The sequence below is a fragment of the Populus euphratica genome, unplaced genomic scaffold (assembly GCF_000495115.2).
Source record: "Populus euphratica unplaced genomic scaffold, PopEup_1.0 scaffold29.1, whole genome shotgun sequence".
In the NCBI taxonomy this organism is placed as follows: domain Eukaryota; kingdom Viridiplantae; phylum Streptophyta; class Magnoliopsida; order Malpighiales; family Salicaceae; genus Populus; species Populus euphratica.
Genome location: NW_011499888.1, coordinates 24,039 through 47,227, shown reverse-complemented (window position 1 = coordinate 47,227; position 23,189 = coordinate 24,039). Strand labels below are relative to the sequence as shown.

Below are 23,189 nucleotides of genomic sequence, written 5' to 3'. Positions count from 1 at the left end.
GGGCCTGTGAAGTATGAATTACTGAACAGAATGATTTTTCTTACTTCAAAAGCAAATATTTAAGATTCTGAGCATCATTGCTTTCACAAATTACCATATACAAAATAAAATTTGAAAACAACCCAGAAAAAAAAAGAGTAAAATTAGATTAAGAAATCCTAAAATCAACAAAACCCCTTCGAGCTTAATTAACAAGGTTAAGCCCTAATTTTAATTTATATCAAACCCCCAAAAACAATCTAAAGAAAATTAAACCAGAAGAGGTGTGTTAAGAATATGATCATGATCAGCTTGATCATCGCCATCATTGTGATGATCAAACTCATCACCACACTCATACACGGATCCAACAAGCCGTAACTGATCTTCTAAATACCTTTGCAATAACCCAACTTCTTTCTCCTCTTCCTCTTCACATTCGCAGTCACAAAACCCCTCTTCACACCGCCGCAACCGATCGCCTCCGTCTTCATCTTTCTTCCTCCGGCTACGGTGGCAGAGGCTGACGCATAGCTCGGCGGCCCAGAGGATAGGCAAGGTGGCGCAAAGAAAGGGAAGGAGGATCGGTGAGAAGAGGAGGAGCAAGACACGGCGGCTCCTTCGGGTTCGCAGCCAGGTGCTGGTGGCTAGCATGAGCCGGTAAGGTGGGGAAAACATGGTGGGGTTTTGATTGTCGTGGTGGTGGTGATGGCGGCGGAGGAGATCGAATTTGTGGTGGTGGTGGTGGTGGTGGTGGTGGTGGAATCTTGGGTTTTGGAAGAGGGGGAGGGTTGTCATGTGAGTGGGGATTTTTATACATGAAGGGCATCTGATCGTCGACAGTGACGTTAGATTTTTGTTGTGGTTAAAAACTCTTTGAAACTGTTTATTTATTTATTAAGGAAGCTGTAAGGGAAAGGCAGTCCTTCAATTTAATATTGATTTCAGATTTATTATTTTCTTAAGAAAATTGATAATCACTCTTTTTAGTGTTAAATCAAGATAATTTGGCATAAAGACAGTTTGGTTTCTTGAAGTTTTTTTCAATGTCAACTGCATCCTTATAATTTTAATTAGGTCCTTAAATTACCTATGATACCCTACGGTAGATTGTTTGTAGAGTTTAATCTCAATCCTTGGTTAGTGGTAATCAAAGTCACTCTTATTAAACTTAATTTAAGGGATGACTCGATACAAACAAAGTTTGGGGTATATATTAAATGAGTTAATATGAATTAATAATTTTTAAAAAAAATAAAAAAAAAATTATAAAAAAATTAAACTCAAACAAGTTTTTTTTATCATATTATAAGTTAACTTCTCTAGTTTATAATAATTTTTTCTATACTCAACCAAGGTTAAGGTTGGATAGGCTAGGACAGGTTTAACCATAGTGATCAAAGTATAGTTTTTTCATTACATCTAATAATTTTGTAGAAACTAAAATCAAATTGTAATTATATTAGACGGTAAAATTTCTTTATTTTGTTTTGTTTCAAATGATCTTGGAGTATACAATAGAGGTAATTTTTACTATTATATTGTAAACAAAAATACTAAAATTATTAACACTAGAACTTGTTTTATTGAAATAAGTTATTGCATACATATCAATTAAACCATGCATATATGTATAGAATTGTTTGAATATTAGAAGATTTCTGATCTATTTCTCTTATTTGTTTTCTCCCTCTACTATCTTCCCAATTTGATTCAATAAAATTGCATTCTTTTTCTTTCTCAAGACCCTCCATGTCAATTCTTTCTAGAAAAAAAAAAGACCCTCCATGTCAATTCTTTCTAGAAAATAAATAAATAAATACAAGGAGATGGTCATAAAATCTGATTTAGATGGGGTCATAATCAACATAGATACCTTCTCTCTCCAGCACATTAATGCTTTACCATGCCCGTGACCTTTCAAATGGGTGTCGCGAATTTTAGTTGGTAGCTAACTTGGAGAGTTGAGGTCAAGCTTGGACCAGCTCTTTGTCTGATATTTAAATTGGTGCGCTGGGAAGGGTTGTAGTGGTTATTTTTTAATATATTTTTTAAAATAATAATTTTGGTATTAGTATATTGAAATTATTGGTAAATATTAAAAAAATTATTTGAAGTAAATAAAAATATATATATATTTAAAAAAAAAATATTTTTAAAATACAATATAAACATATATTAAAATCTTCATACTAGAAAATGAGCAATTTCTAAATTTTAATATGCCTGAAAGAGGAAACGAGTGGTGTTCTAGGGTGTGAACGACCTTTTTCGCTATATGAGATGCAAAACTTGCATTATTAGGTGCCTATATTTAATGAACAAACCCTTTAATTTATTCTCATAAATATCTTGTTCTTATGGAAAAAAAAATACTTCTTGATATAGAAATACTAAAACAATAATATAATTAATGTAACATGCTTATATAATATTGAAAGCCGACTTGGCTACAAGTTCAGTTAATTGTCGATTGAGTGATTTATTAATTGGAACAGTTATTATGCACTTATAACATAATTCTAACATGTAACACGTTTTGTCCGTAATTACTTTATATATATATAAAAGAAAATTGGACACTAGTATAACTCTAACATTAGAGACCATATGCTTCCAAAAAAACATAAAAAGAAAAAAGAAAAATAGATTCTTCGTACTCTTGTTGAAATTTAAGAGAAAGCAGTGGAAATTAAAAATTGATCCCATAAATATATTCTATAGTGTATATTAGATTTGTGGGCATATTTCTTTTATTGATTAAACAGAAAAGTTTTGGTGATGCAAGTATTTTTTTTTTCAAATGACTTGAAGCATAGATTTAACTAAAATAAATTTGGTGTAATTTAATTAGATAATAAAAAAAAGATAATGATACCAAATAGACCAATTTAAACCAAAAGGAATAATGGGAATATGCAAAAATAAATAATTATCAAAACAAAAAAGACAACAAAGCTATGATTTTAGTTAATCATATGAAAAAAAAATTAAAGAAAATAAATGATCTAATCCAAATTAAATAAGCATGTCAAATATACAAGTTAAATAACTAAACTAAGATAAATCAAAAGAAAGCAACAAAAAAAAAAAAGAATCTAAAATCCAATTCCAAACAAAACCAAAAGTAAAGGGATGCATTTGAGAGAGAAAAATCTATTAAATGAAAAGGATAAAAAAAAGTAGTAAATTAAGTAAGCCAGTCAAACTCTACAATTTGGATCATGCAAATAAGATAACTCAATAAAAAGCAAACATAAAAAAAAAATCACAAAGCTCAATTCTAAAGCAATCCAATGTTGAAGAACAAAACATTACAAATATTAAATTAAAAAAATATCCTAAAAAAACATGAGTTAACCCACGCTAACTTGCGGTCAAGTGACAGAACTAGAATAAACAAATAGAAAGAAAATTGAAGAAAAATCATGAAACTCAATATAAAAAAATTCAACCTTGAAGGATGAAATTGAAAAAAAAAATTAATTATTAACTAATATACTTTTGAAAGATAAAATAAAAAAAAATCAATCAAAATTTTTTTCCAAAATAAATTCAATAAAGAATCATAAATACAAAAAAATCAAAATAACTCAGGTTATTTTTAAAATTAGTGAACAATATTATAGGAAGTAAATAACTTAAAATAATATAGCCTAAGCTTTAATTGAATAAATGCTTAATGATAAAATTAAAAAAAAATATGAGCTTAAAAAATGACAAATAAAAAAACCAAGTAAACTTGGATAAACTTCTAAAACCCGACTTAAAATTTAAAACTCGCAACCTGTAAAATCCTAAACTCAGACTTAATATAAAAGTTAAATTCTCAATTAATTTAATATCGAAGGATGAGATAAAAAAAAATTAATTTAAAGATTTTTTCAAAGTAAAAAAATAGAAATAAAAATAATGGAGATCAAATTTGATAAAGAAAACTTGAGGATGAAATTGTAAACAAAAATCAATTAAAAAAATATCTAAAAAAATAAAAAAAATAAAAAAATAAGGACCAAATTTGGAAAATAAAAAAATTGAAGAAGATGCAATTGAAAAGGAATTTCAATTTATAAATTATTGTAAATAAAATAATAATAGTAAAAAAACAGAGATAAAATATAAAAGAATAATAAATTAAAGGATTGGTTTGATGTTTTGAAATGGTAGGAGTGAAAATTGAAAAGGAGAGAGAAAAAAGAAGCAAAAAGGTCATCCGCTACCACAATTTTTAGATTTATTGATAGAATTTTCTATTAGTATTTGTATTGTTGTGGAGTGTTGTGTGTTGGAAAAATTATGATTAATTTTTGGGAGTCGCCAAGAATTATTATTAAGTTTGAGGAGTGTTCACTTAGTATTATGGTCACTAAGAACCTATGGTTTGCGAGAGTCTGGGTAAAGGACTGGTTGTGCAAGGGAAAGATGCATCACCCTCAGTGCACCCTACCTAAGGTAAACTTCATTGTTATTTGATTATTTTTTAGGTTGGGTTGCTATTTATTGGTCTTATCTAAGGCTTAAGGCAGATCTCTCTTCATGAGAGAATCTCTACCTTATCGGATTAAATCATAACCGTTCTAAAGTCTAAATTTTAACATTTATTTACGCTTTGTATTTTTAATGCTTGAAGGTGTATTTTATCGTGTAATTTTATACCTATACATATTAAAGTTTACATCTGGATCCTAAAAAAGAAAATTGAAAGAAAACTTTTTTGATATTTTGGGCAACCCTAATGGATGATCATAAACTGGTTATGATATCCATTTTTGGGATTTCAAAACATAATGAATGGTTTCAGAGCTCTCTGTAACATATCGATGAAATTTTCTGTCAGTAATTCCCTTTATAATTAACATGATGAATGGTATTCACAATTTACCAATAATTTTACTGACAAAATTTACCATGAGAATAATTATGTTGGTAAAAATAACACGTCATCGTTTGTTTGCTTTGTTTTAATTATTTTTTTATTTTTTTAATTCTTTCGGTATATAACTAGAGAATATATCCATTGGTAAAATTTATCGAAAATTTACAAATAAAAATATATTTTTAATATTTTTATTTTTATTTATTAATTTTCTAGTAATAATTAATAACAAAGGAACCGTTGGCCACTCGTGCCTCCTCAATATGAAAAATATGTTAAGATGATTCAAACACTGCCGTGCAATATTTGATAACCAATCAGCATTGCACAAATAGCACGAGGGTCATAGCCCTTGCTTACACTCCTCCAAAAGTTTTTTTTAAATTAATAATTGATGGTTTACGTAATGTTAACCAAAAACCAGGATGAAATGATGACATACTCTTACAAGATAGTATAGTAAATTTTTTCTTTAACTATGCTAACAGCATTAAAAAGACTAAAAAGCCCTAGATATAAGTTTAAATTCTTTTTTATTTAAGGTGTAAATAAGTCATTTACTATACTTAAAAAGTAAAAAGATTGATTGTACTTGCATAATTTAAAAATGATAATTGAATAACATTGTATCGCTTCCAATGTCAAATTCAAAGGTTTTACAGTTATAGGATAAGTAATCATTACAATATTATAATGATTTATAATTGCAAGATAAGTTATCATTACAATATTACAAGGAATAATGTTTTGCTTTTATGTACCAAGTAACTTCTTAAGCAATTTAATTTAATTTTTAATATATATATATATATAATTGTAATTTATTTAAAATCTCGCATTATAAAAAAATTAGTATTGATATATAAAAATTGATCCAAGGATATATTGATCGGTAAAGAATAAGGAAAAAAAAAACTAAAATTGATTATTCACGAGAGAGAGAGAAAGAGAGAGAGAATAAGCAGATTATTATTAATTTATTATTTTGGTGACAGCAGACAGATAGACAAAAACTGGCATCTTTTAACTACATTAATGCAAGACCGGTTCTCGTTTGACTTTTGTTTAAAAATTCTTTAAATAATATGTTGTCGGAATATATATTTAAGCGATTTAAATAGGAATTAAGATTTAAAAATAGAAAAAAGTTATTCAATAATGTTATTCTTTTTCATATATTTATGATAAAGAAAATATTGATATTACGATTGCAATTCGTGAATTGCTGCCTTTCTAGAAATAAGTTCAAGTGATATATCGGTGCCAAAAAGCAAGTTTTTGTGACTGAATGCATGAATCTATTAAAAAACAAAAACCCTTATGTAAATAATTGTGTCTCTATATTTATTTTATAGTGATTCAGAATAATATAATAATATTTTTTATTTTTAAATAAAATTATTTATAAACTAACTATTGGGGACACTTTTATCTTCTTTATAAAGTTCATTTGTCATTATTATATTGATACATAATATATTAGTCTTCTAACTTTTAGATACATAATAAAATAATTTAAATACTTTTAAAAATAAAATTTTTAAAATTAGAATCTAGAAGGTTTTCCGTCTTTTTACATCTTTGATAATATAGTGGAATAACTACATTGTATTTAAAAGCAAAAAAAATCATAAATAATGTTTAAAGTTTTTTCTATTTTTTTCATAATGGTTTTAAAATTATCACTAATGTGAATGAAGGGTAATTTAATCTTTTAAAAAATATAAATGTATTTAAAAATAAAAAATATTTTGTTTTGTTTTGTTTTATACTAGATTTAGTCTTCAACCTCTTGATTGCTATTTGTTTTATTTTTTAATTTTAAATGATTAGAAATTTTGTTTCATGATTATTTTATATTTGTTTTCTATGAAATAATTTTGGTTTCATGATTCAGGTCATTTGTTTTAAAAATTAACCCAATTTAATTTTGGTGTTTTTTAGGTCTTTTTTTTCTAAAATTAATTTTTTCAATCCTTCAATATTAAGTCATTATATCTTAAGTTTTGTGATTTTATATGCCTTTTTCTTTGCAATAGAATTATCCCGATCTCATATCTTAGATTGTGGGTTAGTTGAGCTCACACAAATTAATTTAAGTTTTTTATATTTTTTTCAATTTAATTTATTATTATTTAGTTTGTTACATAGTTAACTTTCATTGTTTTATTCAATTTCTCCTACAAGGTCAAGCACATGACCCTGGGAAAGACAAGCTATGTACTCTTGCCATTTTTGTTAAATATCCGATGAACATTACTTGAAAAAAATGGTTTTTTAGTTTTTTTTTTTAATTTTAGAATTATATTTTACTTGAAAAAAATGGTTTTTTAGTTTTTTTTAATTTTAGAATTATATTTTATTTAAATGAATTTATTAAAATAAAAATTAAAAATTCATCCAATTATAGAAGATTAGAGTTTTTTTTTTATGATAACATCAACAATTATATTATTTTATGAATAATGATGTATTAACCTAGTGTGTATATTTTTCTTAAAAAATTCTTGTTAATATTGAATGATAATAAAATACACATTTCAATTCCTATATGATTTTGTCAAATTTATTATTATTATATTTTTTTCATCCAAGTACATAAAAATGTTTCATTTATGATTTTTTTTGAAATTATTTTCACAATATTTTTATGTTTTTTTTAAAAGAAATACAGGAATATGAAAAGGAATTTTTATAAACCTTGAACAAGATCAAGATTTGTGCGATGGAAGCCTCTAGCCATCTCAAGTTGAGTACATGCACTATCCAATTCTCCATTGACAATGATGAAGACCTTGAATTAAAAGCTTGAAATTATCCAACTTAGCCCTAAATTATGAGGAAGAAAAGGACCCGACACTGATAAGAAAGTGAATAAGAGGGCCACATCCTCCTTGTTTGCATATATAGAGTTGATGGGCGGTCACAAATTTGCCAGAAAAAGCAAACACATTTTCGTACCCTACCGAATAAGTAAAAAAAAACAAACCATCATTCCACTCTCTTAACCCACGCACGCCAATCTCCTCCCTTGCTTTCCCACCTAGATTCTTCTCCATTGGTCCGTGTAAATCACGGGATACCCTTGCATCTGGGATTAGTTCTTGACCGTCAGGAAGCACGGACAGTGATCAAATCTGGAAAACGATGGCGTTGCAGCTCTTCAAGCTTTCTGATATCTACAATTCACGTGTAACACCTCCCTACTTAACCACCCTTCATCTGATCTTGAGGAAAAAGTATTCTCATCAAGGGTTACAAGAGTAAGACACACATGGACACACCTACACGTGCGATGTATAGAGTCAATACGCAAAAATAAAAAACAGACGAGAACTATAAATCTAGTTCCATGCTCTCTTTATTACCGCAAAAGTGAAGTCCTAAAAAGAGGAAATATTGCTCTTTTTTCTTTTTCTTTCACTTTCTATATCAAAACCCAACAAAAGAGGAAAAAAAAACACTAAAGCTTCTAATACCCGAGTGAAGAAGCAGATGCAACCAATACCATCCGGAAGCCGCAACACTAGTGCTGGTGGTGGTAGCGCTGGTGGCGGTGGAGGTGGAGGTGGAGGTGGAGGTGGAGGTGGAGGGATTGCTAGGTTTCGTTCAGCACCAGCCACATGGATAGAAGCACTTCTTGGAGAAGAAGAAGAGGACCCATTAAAGCAAAGTCAGAACTTGACTCAGTTACTTACTTCAAACACACCTTCAAGTAGAGATTCAGTGCCTTTTAATGCTTCCAGTGCTGCTGTTGAACCGGGTTTGTTTGAACCGGTTGGTGGTTTTCAAAGGAACAATAGCTCTCCAACTGATATTCTTCGGAGTTCTGGGATTGGAAGTGATCAAGGGTATTTTTCTAGTTACGGAAATGCTTCAAATTATGAGTATATGACGCCAACTATGGATGTTTCGCCTTCTGATAAAAGAGCTAGAGAGGTTGAGTTGCAAAACCCTTCTGCAAGATACCCACCTCCTCCGTCGGTATGTTCACTCTAATATGTAACTGATGTTGGCTATTAATTGACTGTTTCTTGTTAGTGAATTTATTCTATCTTCTGTGGCAGTATGTGGGTTCTTTTTTATTTGTGGAGTGGCTTTTTAATTGATTACTTGTTTATTTAAAATAGAGCAAAAGAATTTTACTTTTGTATGTTATGTGAAATTCAAGCTAATTTTGTTATGTATGTTAGGATTTTTTTGTGTGCAATTTTATAGTCTTCTCAGTATTTGGTTTGGTAGAAAAGAGAGCAAACGGGGCCTTTAAGGGCATCTAGTTTGATAGAAATGGAGATGGACAAGCTTTTGGAGGATTCAGTGCCTTGCAGGGTTCGTGCGAAGCGTGGCTGTGCTACGCATCCTCGAAGTATTGCAGAGAGGGTAAGATGAATCAATTGCTAGCAATCTGGTGCATTCTAGAGATAGGCAGCGGATGTGTTTGTTGTTGTTCCTAAATGAACTTCATTTTTTTTCTGAATTAGGTTCGGAGAACTCGAATCAGTGACCGCATAAGGAAACTTCAGGAACTTGTTCCAAATATGGACAAGGTACCTTCTTTGTGAACTCTTACTGAAAATGCAAATTTTGTTGGGATAGGATTTTCTTTGTAATCACTGATTTCACCATGGAAAAATTAGCATTACAATTTTATCGTCATAATGCTTGCCTCAGTAGAGAATCTTAACAACCTTTTTGAATAACTAGTAGAGATTTTGAAGTCTATCTAGTGCTGCAAAGCTTCAGGAGCACTGTATATATTTCAGCATCCTTTAAATCCGTTGATTTGCTAGATGTATCGTTTCGTGTGAGAGTTCAAAATTGAAGTTTAAATCCGTTGATTTGCTAGATGTATCATTTCATGTAAGAGTTCAAAATTGAAGTCCGTTCTTGGAGAGTTTGCCTCTTGTATAATATGGATATAATGAAAAAGGAGGGAAGAAAAGTCACAGGGTGCTCGTTTTTTTCCCCGCTGTAAGGAGTAATAAGAAATTAGGAATGTTAATTGCTAATGTCATCCTGTTGCATGTTTGAGACAAAAAATAGTCATGTTTTGTTTCTATTTTTATTATCCTATTACATAAAATGGGACCATGCCAAATTTATATAAATGAATTTGTAACTCTTTAAGGACAAACTATAAATCTAGAAACTATCATATAAGTTTGGTCTCCAAAATAATCACTGAAATATTTTATAATCAGTGCCATGACAATAAACTGATATAGCTGCGATGTCAATCAAGTCCCTCGCAAGACAATGACGTGAGTTTGCTATAAGTTGTGGTGTTGTTGATGACATTAATGTTGCACTTGATTCTATGATGAATGCAAAAACATATTGTCTGCAAGAGTGATTTTGATGGAATGGTCCTGGCAATGAGGTTTCTTGGTACATGATGGCTGTCTGTGTTTGGGGGTTCAAATGATGCATAGATTATGTTTGATCAAACGCTAAGGAGAAATTTGGTTTTGAGGTACTAAATGATTATTGGGTTTGTGAAAGCAAGGGATTTGAACTATTCTTACAAGGTGTTCACTACCAGTTTTGGTTGAAGGCTGATAGATGTGCAAAGGCTTGAAAAATGGCATCTACAAGCTCTTTGCTGGATGAAGCCCTAGAGAGCTAATGTTATCATTGTCTTGAAATGAATTATGCTTGATTGTCAAAATGGATAGCCAAAAGCAGCTGTGAAGACACTTTTTTAAAAAAATGGACGGATGGATGTTAACCCATGAAGTTGGTTCCATGGTGAAGGGGTGAGCTAAAGTTGTGTGGCAGGCACATCATCGAGATTTGAATCATAGAATTTTTTTAGAGCAAGTGACCTTTTGTTTTGGCTGCCTATCCAGGCTTTAACCCATGATTCATGTTACTAATTCAAAATAATCCAGCTAGTAGCTTAAAACGGGTACTTGATTGTTTACTTATTTTGCTCATGTTTGTTTCCATATTATACACTTGACATTTCGATTGTACAACTATAAATATAATGGAAAACTACATGGCTCAAGCATGTTAGCCAAGCCAAAAGATATCTCTTATATATATTTTTTTGTTTTATTAAGTTTTAACACATCCATCAAGAGTTAGCAATGTTTTGTGGATATGTTCTTGCCATTGATGGAAAGAAAAGAAAAATGAGTGTATAAATGTTAAGTTAGATGACTCAAGAATCTAAATTTGGCTCCCTAGCAAAGCATGAATGCTTACCTCAGCTTAAAAGTTAAACTATTGAATAATTGATCATAGTCAATCCCAATGCCAAATAAGCCCCTTTTAATGGTTTGCTTGATGCCAGTTTAATCTCAAGTGGATGGTTTGGATGTGGGCTCATTTTTTCTCTTTTATTGCCATTAATATTGGTCATGCTTATCTCCTTTTCATTATCGACATCAATGCAAACAGTGTTATCATTCATTATATAAAACAGTTGCTTGATAGCCTGCTCTTACATAATTTCATTTTGTTCCTTGGTTAATTCTTGGTGAAGTGTCATTTTGTTATGTTCATGACACGTGATTGGGTGTTTATATTTTTTCAAAATCCTGAAGTATTCATAGATGATCCTCTGAAAGACCACTCAAGAAAGTAATATAATGTATTACCATGAGCTGACCTAATTGCTAGTTTGAGTTATTAGTATTTTGAAACCTTAAGAACAAGCTTGCTTAGTTGCTCCTGCAAAGGCCTGTATGAATGCACTATAGTGCAACACAATGCTCATCACTCGACATTGTAATTGGAGTTAATTATTGGGCTTGTTTTGTTGAGTTTTAAAACAAGACAAATCAAATTGCAGACTGTCTCGACACTCAAGGATTTCTTTCTTTCTTTTTCTTGTCTTTCTGTTATCTTCCTTTTCATGTATGCTACAATAAGAGACATAAATAACAAAAAATACCTCTAAGATTCATAGGGTTTCTGAACAAGAGGCAAAAGCCTTGATGCATGGAGGAAGTGCCACCTTGGTTAATGGAGCTTGTATGGGAAGAGAGATACATGTATAGAGTATTTGATGAAGCAGAGGTTTGATTCATTGGAACTTTGTCCAAAATCTTAGCGGTCTTCACTGTTGATTTTCTGATCCCCTCACTTATGTGTGGATTTTATCAATGATCTTGGTATCATGCACTTGTTGTTACTCACTTCAGGTTCTCTCGTGTATTTAGTTTCCTCTCAGCCTCTTAAACTTAATATTTGTAAAACCGGAATGAAATTTCATGCCTTTGATGAAACCCCCCATTTGCACAAGTTGTGTTATCAGGCGAGAATTATGGATCTTGATGCATAAAATGTAGAAAACAAAATCAACATTCGAGTCAAGCTTTTTCACTACAATACCATCAGTTTGCTGTAACAAATCCCGCTTCTTGGCTTAAATAATCCAATTTCATTATGTCATGCGTAACTGACATATTGGATCAGTGAGCTTTTGGTTACCATTAGTTTCCATTTATTTGATTTGGTGTTTTCATGGTTGATTGTTGCAGCAAACAAACACTGCTGATATGTTAGATGAGGCATTAGAGTATGTTAAGTTTCTTCAAAGGCAGATTCAGGTACTCTTTACACGGGTCTTATTTTGAGTTCATTTGGTTTTAAAGCCATCGGTAAAGAAACAAGATTTTGCAGTCTTTACCTTTGTGAGCACCTAGTAACCAACAGATTCCAAATTGTTCCCTCACTTACATGGATAGATAGTGATACAAATTGAAATGCAAAAGCAGGGAAATATTAGTATTTGACTGGCTGAAACATGGCAGGAACTCACGGAACAGCAAAGAAAATGCAAATGCATAGCTAAAGAATAACATGGAGGTAATATGCCTGCCCACTACTGTTTTGTGTAATTATCAGATTAATGAGATTTCATTTAAGGTCCATCATGGTATTTTCTGATGATCCTCTCTGGAAGCTCCATCATGTAATTAAAAGATTACCATCTTTTATGTCACTCTTATTCTATATGTAGATGAAAGCCTGCCATGTGGGTAGCAAATATATTAGAGTTCATGTCAAGGTTTAGCCGCTTCATCTTGGAAAGTTCTAGTCTCTTTAAGGTCGTGCTTGGTATGTTAATAGTTGTAGAATCCTGTACACAATAATATACTTTCCAGGGTGCTGCTGAACGGGCTTTACATATTCTTGATATTGCTTTCCATATTCTGTGGTATATTTACAGCTATGTATTCCATTAAACTTTCCTGAAGAAGCTGTTGTATCCACGAAAATCTTTGGTCAAATATGTGCCTAATATTATACATAGTATCTTAGGAATTGCGTTGCATGGGATTCACTGTTAATAGCAGCAGCATCTGTTTCGTTTTCTAACGGAAACAGACAAGATTTCAGGTGAAAAGAAAATCTTATGATGGCCTCCTTTTTCTGCTTTGTAAACTGAGAAGTCCTTGGTTTAAACAAGCAAGAGACTTAGATCTGGGTTTTGAACCTCCCTTTCTTTCTCCTATAATTCCAGTGAGAGGCTGTGGTATTAATTGCCTTGAGTGCACAGGCACTTCTGCCCACGTCATTGATGGATGATGATCTTTATCCTTTGGTTGCATTGAAAATCTTATATGTGAAGTTATGTTGTGGTTGTCGCAATCTGGATGATGGTATTGTCTATGATATGTCCATCCGGTTGAAATCTTGACCTAAAAATTTCTGCCTGGTGTTTTATGGATTTTTTTTTCAATAATTTGGATGATGAGAAGTGGAGAGAGGAAATTGATGGGCAGGTGCCCCTTGCCATATGTTGCAGGTTAATATTATTTTTTAATAAAATATTTAGATGTTGCAAGCATATTTTATATTTTATATTTTTTTAAATTCAATAACTTGACTTATAATTTTAACTAACTAAATAAACTGGTTTTATTTAAATCACAAAAAAATAACAAATAAAAAAGTGTATATAAAACAAAATGCCATTAGAGCAAAAAAATAATATTGTTTAATTATTAGCTAATTAAACATAAAAGGACAAAATAAAATTTAAAAAATTAGTGTAGGCTAATTCAAGCTATCATAGTAGGCATGTAATTTGAACATTAAATAGCTATATGGTTTGGATTAATCTAATATATTTATATTTTAAATTATGAGATTAAGATAATTTAATAAAAAAATTAATTTTTTTTTTAAAAAATACAAGGCAGAAAATCAAGTAGAAAACAACTCTTATGAACTTTTTAAATTTGTAATGCAGGTTATTAGATCTAATTTCAAAGCATTGCATATTAAAAAAAATTATGAATTTCAATCTCTAGAAAATAAAAAGTTGAAGGTTAGAATTGAAAAAAAAATACAACAATTTTTTTTAATTTGAGAATTAATTAAAAAGAATACAAACATTAAAAAAAAAATCAAAAGAATAATGATGAAAATAAAAAAACAATACATCATCAACTTAGATTACAAGCTAAAATTAAAAACAATAAACCTTTTATAAAATAATTAAGAAAAAAATAGCATAAGAACAAAGATCAAATTGAACATGCCAATACATGATGAAAAAAATTAAACATATATAATTCTTTCACGTGTTTTTTTACTTCAAAAAATTATAAATATAAATTGAGAACGTATACACATATCTAATTAAATAAATTATGAATCATTGTGTAGATAAATAAATAAAAGAGTTATTAATGATAAATAAAAATATATTTAAAAAAAATTAAGAAACAAATATAGATCAATATATTTGATATCGCAACACGGATCATTTAACTTGTTGTATTAATGAATTTAGTTATTAAAATTAATTTATAATAGAAATCAATACACACATAAAATTTATTAAAAAAAATACAATTCAAGACTACACATATTAAAAAAATTATAAAAAAATATTTTTTACTTTTTTTGCAAGCATATTTTATATTTTATATTTTTTAAAATTCAATAACTTATAATTTTAACTAACTAAATAAACTGGTTTTATTTAAATCACAAAAAAATAATAACAAATAAAAGTGTATATAAAACAAAATGTGGTTAGAGAAAAAAAATAATATTGTTTAATTATTAGCTAATTAAACATAAAAGAAAAAAATAAAATTAAAAAATTAGTGTGTGCTAATTCGAGCTATTATAATAGGCATGTAATTTGAACATTAAAGAGCAATATGGTTTGGATTAACCTAATATATTTAGATTTTAAATAATAAGATTAAAATAATTTAATAAAAAAAATTAAAGAAAACTATATATTTTTTTAAAAAATACAATGCAGAAAATCAAGTTAAAAACAACTTCAAAACAACTTCTGTGAACTTTATAAATTTGTAATGTGGATTATCAGATCTAATTTCAAAGCATTGCATATGAAAAAAATCATGAATCTCAATCCGTAGAAAATAAAAAGTTGAAGGATGGAATTGAAAATTTTTTTTATAAAAAATTCAAAATAAAAATAAAAATTAAAAAAATAAGAATTATAATTAAAAAAATAAATTAAAGGGCAACAATTTTTTTTTTAATTTGAGAGTTAATTAAAAAGAATACAAACATTAAAAATAAATAAATCAAAAGAGTGATGATGAAAAAAAAAATACATCATCAACTTAGATTACAAGCTAAAATTAAAAATAATTTTTTTTTATAAAATAATTAAGAAAACAATAGTATAAAAATAAAGATCAAATTGAAAATGCCAATACATGATGAAAAAAATTAAACATATATAATTCTTTAACGTGTTTTTTCACTTTAAAAAATTATAAATATAAATGGAGAGGTATACACACATCTAATTAAATAAATTATGAATTATTGTGTAAATAAATAAATAAAAAAGTTATTAATGATAAATAAAAATATATTTGAAAAAAATCAAAAGATAAATATAAATCAATATATTTGATATTATAATACGGATCATTTAACTTGTTGTGTGAATTTAGTTATTAAAATTAATTTATAATAAAAATCAACACACATAAAATTTATTAAAAATATACAATTCAAGACTATACATATTAAAAACATTATAAAAAAATATATTTTTTTATTTTTTAAAATAAATTTAATTTATATAAAAAATAAATTAAAAATGAATCATACTCATATTTTAAAAACCGTTTAAAAACTGTTAAAAACAATGCTCATGTGATGTTCGTTTACAGCATTTGATAAAGGAATAACTTATTACAATCACTGAACTGTCATATACATTACGAGGATCTGAATTTGCATTCATAGGAAGGAAGCCGAAGATTCTAAAGCTCCCATTCGCAATTGAGTGAAGCTCAGTGTTTCCTTCTATAGAACAAAATTTCAAGACCCTCAAATCATTCTTATAATCAATTGGGATTCAGGCTCCTCCAAGGTTGCAAAAATGGGTGTCCTTACTTCAGATCAGTGGAGGACCAGCCTCTTTTTTTTTTCCCAACTATTGCATACTCTTGTCATCTATTTCATTTTTTCTTCCAGGGAATGAATTGACAGGGACAATGCCAGAAGCTTTCGCGCAGCTCCCAGATCTTACCATCTTGTAAGTTAACATACTCTGGTGTTTACCACAAGAAGTTCTTACAAAGATTACCATGGTTAGTGGTGACATTGTTTTTCCTATTTGCAGATATTTGAGCGGGAACAAACTCACAGGTGCAGTTCCCCAAAGTCTCAAGGGAAAGTCTAACAGTGGATGGTTGCAGCTGAGGTTTGGTTATCATCTTCAACAATTACAGCTTATCTGCATGTTAATCAAACAATCATTCTACTCCTTTGGTTCTTCTCCAAATTCTTTTCTTACATATGAGGTGAGCTCCGTTTTTTTCATGGATTGAAACTAAACGTTAAGGAACAAAGAGGGGTCAGAAAATAGATTGTACAAATCCTTTTTATCTGCATGTTAGTACGAGTTTAAGGAATTAAGCTTTGGTATACTTCACGATGGTCTGGCTAACTTTCAAAAGTTAAGCATGGTCACTCTGATTGGGTTATTTGTTACTGGTACATAACCATTGATTCTCTGTTACATCTGACAATATTTTACGTAATGCCAGTTTGGATGGAAATCTGGATTTATGCAAGATGGATGCCTGTGAAAAGAAGCAGCGAAGTCTTCCTGTTCCAGTTATTGCATCTGTCATTTCAGTTTCGTGCTCCTCCTTCTGAGCATTATAGATCAGTAAGCAATAACTTAGCAGATGACATATATCGTTTCATACTTTAGTATCTCTGTTAAAATACTGGAATATTTATTGCTTTATATATATAAAAAAATACAAAAAAACGAAAATTCTTTTGTAGGGAGATTAAATGAGTCATTATCTTCCTTGGTGATGCTGGCGGATGCAAAACATAATAATTAAACAAAGAACACATAGTGTTTTAAATGGGGTGAAAGAAGCGCTAGAATTCACAAGTTTAATTATTTTCTAAAAAAAAAGTAATGATAATAAAATTTGCCTCCCTATAAAGTTTATACAAAGCTTTCAACAAGTCAGAAATACTACCCCAACTAAAAATAAAAAATAAAAATCTAAAATTATAAATATAAAAAACAAAAAATCTAAAAATAAAAACACAAAACATAAAACACAAAAATCATCAAAATCAAGGGTCTCAGAAAGACTTTTGATATTTAAAAATTTAATGGTTCCATATATCAATGCAATGACTATAAAAAAATAGTTTCTAAAAATTCATATAAAAAATTTAAATATTATTTAATAATTAAATAAAAAATTATAATTTTTAAAAAATATTATTCTAGTATGATACGGATCAGATTTTTATTAAGTCTTGACATGTTTTAGTGATTTATAAATATATATTTTAGATTATTTATATAATTTATTTATAATTTATAAAATAAATTATAACATACTACCCACTGCATCACTATCTATCTCTACCAGCTTCTTTTGGATTGATTAATTTTCGAACAATTAAGTTTTGAGAAGGAGTTGGTGAGGCATTTTAGAAAGGTTCGGATCAGAGTATCTTTTTGGTGGGAAATTCGAGGATAAGCCCATGTGACGGTTGACTTGCTGTTATATGTGATACTGCATGACCACGTGGTCAACGACGTGTCTCCTTCTCACAGTTCTGTGTTTCTTGAAACTTGAATGCCTCACAGTTCTTAACAGCACTGGCAGCGTATCAGTCTTCTTTATTTTTTTTCACTGTTAGATTACCTGTACACAGGTGCATTTACTTGAAAAAGATTTATTTTTTATAGTTTCTAATTTATTAATCACAAATTATATATATATATATATATTGAACCTAATCAATTAGCGAATCCCATGTAAGAAAGATAGAAATAATTTCTTGACTGTAATATTTCTCCAGCAATGCAGCATGGAGTTCCCAAAGGAATTCAAGAATATATACAAGAGTAAGGATGGAGGCAAGAAATATGTGTAGTGGAAAATTGGAGTCTGAAAATTGATTATAAAAATGATTTTTATCTCTAAATTAAGTTTTTTAGTATTTTTATTGTTTATCAAGACAATTTAAATTATCTTTTACTGTAAGCGATATTTAAGCTGTCTTGAAATGCATTTAAAAAATATTAAGAAATTTATTTATTTACATAATATGTTGAAAAAGTTGATCATATTCAAGTTATAACTATCAAATAATTGAAGGTAAGAAAGAGATGAACACAGTAGAAAAGAAAAATCATGGTTGGTCCTCCAGAAAAAGGTGATAAGAATCCTCCTTTTTGATTGTCTTTCTTATACCGTATGTATAACATTATCACCATGAAATGTTCTTGAGGCAATTGTTGGTGGGAGGAGGGTTATAATTGGCATCATAAGTTCTGTAAATGCCTGTCGTATAGTTCCTCATCGTTGCCATCCAGCAAGATGCAGGCCGTAGGATGGATGGACTTTTGTAGTTAGACATGACGGAGGATGAATGATCAATGGCCATAGTCATCTGATATTTGTGCTAGAAAACAGAAACTATCCTAACCCTATCCAGATACTGTGTTCTCTTCCCGCATTAGCAAACTTTGTGAAAAGGTTTGGGGACCCTTTGGACACACCATCAAAAGATGCCTTCAAAATAATGCAGATCAAAAAGAAACAACGGAGCAAAAGTGAAAATAATGAGTGTGGGGAGGGAGATGGAGAGGTTTCCCTCTGTTAGGGTCCAGGAATCTAGAGCAAGAAAAGAAAATAAGACAATGTGGGGGCGGGGATGGAGATGGAGAAGTGAGCTTGCAACTTCTTGAGAAAGAATTCAGGTAGATTAAACCTACAGAAGAACCCTCATGATTAAAACTCAGCAATATTTAAAGAAGAAATATAAGATGCTGTGTGGATTTAGTATTATGCAAAAAGCAAGCTCACTGATGCGTAAAGGGAGAATCAATCTGCTTTACCTGGGAAAAGGAGAATTTATCAAATTGCTTGCCTTTTAGGCTGAAAGACCAGACAGACCAGACAATCTCCATTGTTGTAATGGACCTGCCTGATACCTTGAAAAAAGGAGAGAACCTATTGGAAGGAAGGAAGGAAGGATTGCCTCTAGAAAAACCTTCAATGAGTTTCAAGAATGAAGTGATCACTTAGAACACAGAATTCATCCCCCATCGAAGAAAATCATCACAACCACACACATAAACTTACAAATGTTCAACGTGCCCACCAGAATCAGCCTCTATCAAAGATACATGAACGTAAATGACATAGGGGGGCCACCTCATTACCACCAAAACAACACTTAGCTCTCTTTCCTTCATATGTTTGTCTTCGTACTCCAAAATGAGCACCGCATCTCCACCCACCTCCCCACCCTTCTCTCCACCTATCTTCCATTCCCTTTCCTACCATTCATTTCTTTCTTCTCCTTTAATCCAGCTCTTTCACCACCCACTACCTCTATTCCTTTCATTTTAGCTATCAAATTATTGTCCAAGTAGATTTCACAAACCCCCTCAACCCTCCCCCTCAAACTTCCATCACGCCATGGCCAAACTAGTAGTAGAAGTTCATGATGCATGTGACCTTATGCCCAAAGACGGCCAAGGTTCAGCCAGTCCTTTTGTGGAAGTACACTTCGATGAACAAAGCCATAGGACTCAAACCAAGCCTAGAGAACTTAACCCTGTTTGGAATGAAAAGTTTTCTTTCAATGTTAACAATCCAAGATATCTTCCCAGCAAGACCATTGAAGTTGTTGTGTACAATGATCGAAAAGGCGGTCACCACAAGAACTTTCTTGGCCATGTTAGAATCTCTGGAAATTCTGTGCCTTTATTATCTGACTCCGAGACCATTGATCTTCAGAGATACCCTCTTGAGAAACGTGGCCTTTTCTCGCATATCAAAGGTGATATATCACTCAAGATTTATGCAGTCCATGATGGTAGCCACTATCCTCCAACAAATGCTGGCAATTTTGTAACTGAAGCAACTCCAGTATTCCAAGAAATCAACACCAACAAGCTTCAAGCAGAAGATGCCATTGATGATCATGAGAAGAAGAATAAGAAGAAAAGGAAGGATAAAGAAGTTAGGACTTTTCATTCTATAGGGACTGCAACTGGAGGTCCTGCCGCTGCCGCTCCACCTCTTGTATCTTCCGGGTTCGGGTTTGAGACTCATGTTATGAAAGAAAAGGCTCCTACAGTTGAGACAAGAACTGATTTTGCTCGAGCTGGGCCACCTACTGCAATGCATATGCATATGCCAAAGCAGAATCCGGAATTCTTGCTGGTAGAGACCAGTCCACCGGTTGCTGCCCGTATGCGATACAGAGGAGGGGACAAGATGGCATATGCTTATGATTTGGTGGAGCAGATGCGTTACTTGTATGTGAGTGTGGTTAAGGCCAAAGATCTTCCTGCTATGGATGTTTCTGGGAGTCTTGATCCATACGTTGAAGTCAAGCTTGGGAACTATAAAGGCAAGACTAAATACTTGGAGAAGAACCAAAGCCCGGTTTGGAAGCAAATTTTTGCATTCTCAAAGGATAGATTGCAGTCCAATTTACTTGAAGTTACGGTGAAGGATAAGGATTTTGTCACCAAGGATGATTTTGTGGGCAGAGTGTTTTTTGATTTATCTGAAGTGCCTCTTCGCGTGCCCCCAGATAGTCCACTGGCTCCTCAGTGGTACAGATTGGAGGACAAGAGGGGGATAAAGACAAAAGGAGAGATTATGCTTGCAGTATGGATGGGAACACAGGCTGATGAGTCATTTCCTGAAGCGTGGCATAGTGATGCTCATGACATTAGTCATACAAACCTCGCCAACACACGATCGAAGATATACTTTTCGCCGAAGCTGTATTACCTTAGAGTTCAAATCATTGAAGCTCAAGATCTTATCCCCTCCGATAAGGGTCGCATGCTGGAAGTGTTCGTAAAAGTTCAACTTGGTAATCAGGGAAGGGTCACTAGGTCTTTGCAGACGCGAAGCATCAATCCAATTTGGAATGATGAGCTAATGTTTGTTGCATCTGAGCCTTTTGAGGATTTTATAATTGTGTCTGTTGAGGACAGGATAGGGCCAGGCAAGGATGAGATACTTGGAAGGGTGATTTTATCAGTTAGGGACATCCCAGCAAGACTCGAGACTCACAAGTTCCCAGATCCTTGCTGGTTTAATCTCTTCAAGCCTTCGTTGGCACAAGAGGAAGGTGAGAAGAAGAAAGAGAAATTCTCAAGCAAGATCCTGCTCCGTCTCTGTTTAGATGCAGGGTATCATGTTCTTGACGAGTCTACACATTTTAGCAGTGATCTACAACCATCATCCAAGCACCTCAGGAAGCCAAGTATTGGTATCCTTGAACTTGGGATTCGCAGTGCACGAAATTTGCTACCAATGAAGGGGAAGGATGGTAGGACCACTGATGCATATTGTGCGGCGAAGTATGGCAGCAAATGGGTTCGAACCAGGACAATTCTCGATACTCTGAATCCTCGTTGGAATGAACAGTATACTTGGGAAGTTTATGATCCTTGCACTGTGATCACCCTCGGTGTCTTTGACAATTGCCATATTAATGGAAGCAAAGATGATTCAAGAGATCAGAGAATTGGGAAGATAAGGATTCGGCTATCAACATTGGAAACTGATCGAAAATATACACATTACTATCCGTTGCTAGTTCTTACCCCCTCTGGATTAAGGAAGCACGGGGAACTTCAGCTGGCATTGAGGTTTACATGCACAGCTTGGGTTAATATGGTGACTCAATATGGCAAGCCATTGCTTCCTAAAATGCATTATGTCCAACCAATTTCGGTTATGCACATTAATTTGCTTCGCCACCATGCTATGCAGATAGTGGCGGCAAGGCTATCAAGAGCTGAGCCACCTCTTAGACGTGAGGTTGTGGAGTACATGTTGGATGTGGATTACCATAAGTGGAGCTTGAGGAGAAGCAAAGCTAATTTTCTTCGCATAATGTCGCTGCTTTCAGGGATCACTGCTGCCTGTAAATGGTACAATGACATTTGCAACTGGAGAAATCCAATAACAACATGTCTCGTGCACCTTCTGTTATTTATACTGATTTGTTATCCAGAGTTGATACTGCCCACAATTTTCCTCTATCTGTTTGCGATTGGGTTATGGAATTATCGGTTCAGGCCAAGGCACCCACCACACATGGATACTAGGCTTTCACAGGCACACAATGCGCATCCAGATGAACTTGATGAGGAATTTGATTCATTCCCAGCATCCCGGTCACCATCAGATATTGTGAGGATGAGATATGATAGGCTGAGAAATGTTGCAGGTAGGGTGCAGACAGTGGTCGGAGATGTGGCAAGCCAGGGGGAAAGAGCTCAGGCACTACTAAGTTGGAGGGACCCAAGGGCGACGGCAATCTTTATCCTCTTTTCATTAATCTGGGCAGTGTTTATTTATGTCACTCCATTCCAGGTAGTGGCAGTGCTGGTTGGACTCTACTTGCTTCGACATCCCAGGTTCAGGAGCAAGATGCCCACTGTGCCCGTCAACTTCTTCAAGAGATTGCCGTCCAAAACAGATATGTTACTATGATGAATTGGAAGCTATTATAACTTAAAACTCCTTATTTGCTTGATTCTGGTCGAGGAAAGATGATCCAGTACGTAATTCCATCAATGTCATGACAGCAGGAAAGCACCTAGGTTCATTCTCCCCTGACAACCCACTCCGCAAAAGAATCTTACTTTTGCTGAATATGCATGCCCCACATTTCTTCAGTCCCATGCATGGAATCCCACTATTCTTTTTTCTCTTTATTCCATATTCTGTACTATTAATAAGCAATCATATTTTGTATTTCATGAATCATATGCAACGCCCCCCAAAAGTTAGCGAAACAAAAATGATGGCTACACACTGAAGCAGCTTCAAAGATCAAGCAGTGG

At 32.0% G+C, this 23,189-nt stretch overlaps 3 protein-coding genes across 6 annotated transcripts; 2 read left to right on the top strand and 1 right to left on the bottom strand.

Annotated features, from left to right (window-relative positions):
* Positions 1–179: 179 nt before the first annotated feature.
* Positions 180–852, bottom strand: LOC105130621 (uncharacterized). Its single transcript, XM_011033194.1, has one exon. The coding sequence runs from the start codon at positions 775–777 to the stop codon at positions 250–252; it is 528 nt and encodes a 175-aa protein (XP_011031496.1). The 5' UTR covers positions 778–852; the 3' UTR covers positions 180–249.
* A 7,354-nt stretch (positions 853–8,206) lies between these two features.
* Positions 8,207–16,662, top strand: LOC105130620 (transcription factor bHLH81-like). Of its 4 annotated transcripts, XR_843272.1 has the most exons (7): positions 8,207–8,839; positions 9,098–9,235; positions 9,337–9,402; positions 12,346–12,414; positions 12,619–12,673; positions 16,292–16,352; positions 16,440–16,662. XR_843272.1 is itself a non-coding variant. In XM_011033193.1 (6 exons), the coding sequence occupies exons 1-6, from the start codon at positions 8,351–8,353 to the stop codon at positions 12,664–12,666; spliced, it is 777 nt and encodes a 258-aa protein (XP_011031495.1). In that variant the 5' UTR covers positions 8,207–8,350; the 3' UTR covers positions 12,667–13,144. The 4 variants fall into 4 exon arrangements, 2 of the variants coding, with proteins under 2 accessions (XP_011031495.1, XP_011031494.1); XM_011033193.1 differs by lacking the exons at positions 16,292–16,352; positions 16,440–16,662 and having other exon boundaries at positions 8,207–8,408; positions 8,442–8,839; positions 12,619–13,144; XR_843273.1 differs by lacking the exons at positions 12,619–12,673; positions 16,292–16,352; positions 16,440–16,662 and adding an exon at positions 11,772–11,881 and having other exon boundaries at positions 12,346–12,420.
* Positions 16,663–18,628: 1,966 nt separating this feature from the next.
* On the top strand, positions 18,629–23,112 carry LOC105130619 (multiple C2 and transmembrane domain-containing protein 1-like). Its single transcript, XM_011033191.1, has one exon. The coding sequence runs from the start codon at positions 19,789–19,791 to the stop codon at positions 22,834–22,836; it is 3,048 nt and encodes a 1,015-aa protein (XP_011031493.1). The 5' UTR covers positions 18,629–19,788; the 3' UTR covers positions 22,837–23,112.
* Positions 23,113–23,189: the final 77 nt, after the last annotated feature.

Excerpts from the sequence above, each read along its gene's own strand:
- LOC105130621 (XM_011033194.1), bottom strand. The coding sequence starts at position 777 with ATGACAACCCTCCCCCTCTTCCAAAACCCAAGATTCCACCACCACCAC.
- LOC105130620 (XM_011033192.1), top strand. The coding sequence starts at position 8,351 with ATGCAACCAATACCATCCGGAAGCCGCAACACTAGTGCTGGTGGTGGT. Across the intron at positions 8,840-9,097 it reads GATACCCACCTCCTCCGTCG|AAAAGAGAGCAAACGGGGCC; the intron begins GTATGTTCACTC and ends TTGGTTTGGTAG. Across the intron at positions 12,415-12,618 it reads TTCTTCAAAGGCAGATTCAG|GAACTCACGGAACAGCAAAG; the intron begins GTACTCTTTACA and ends GAAACATGGCAG.
- LOC105130619 (XM_011033191.1), top strand. The coding sequence starts at position 19,789 with ATGGCCAAACTAGTAGTAGAAGTTCATGATGCATGTGACCTTATGCCC.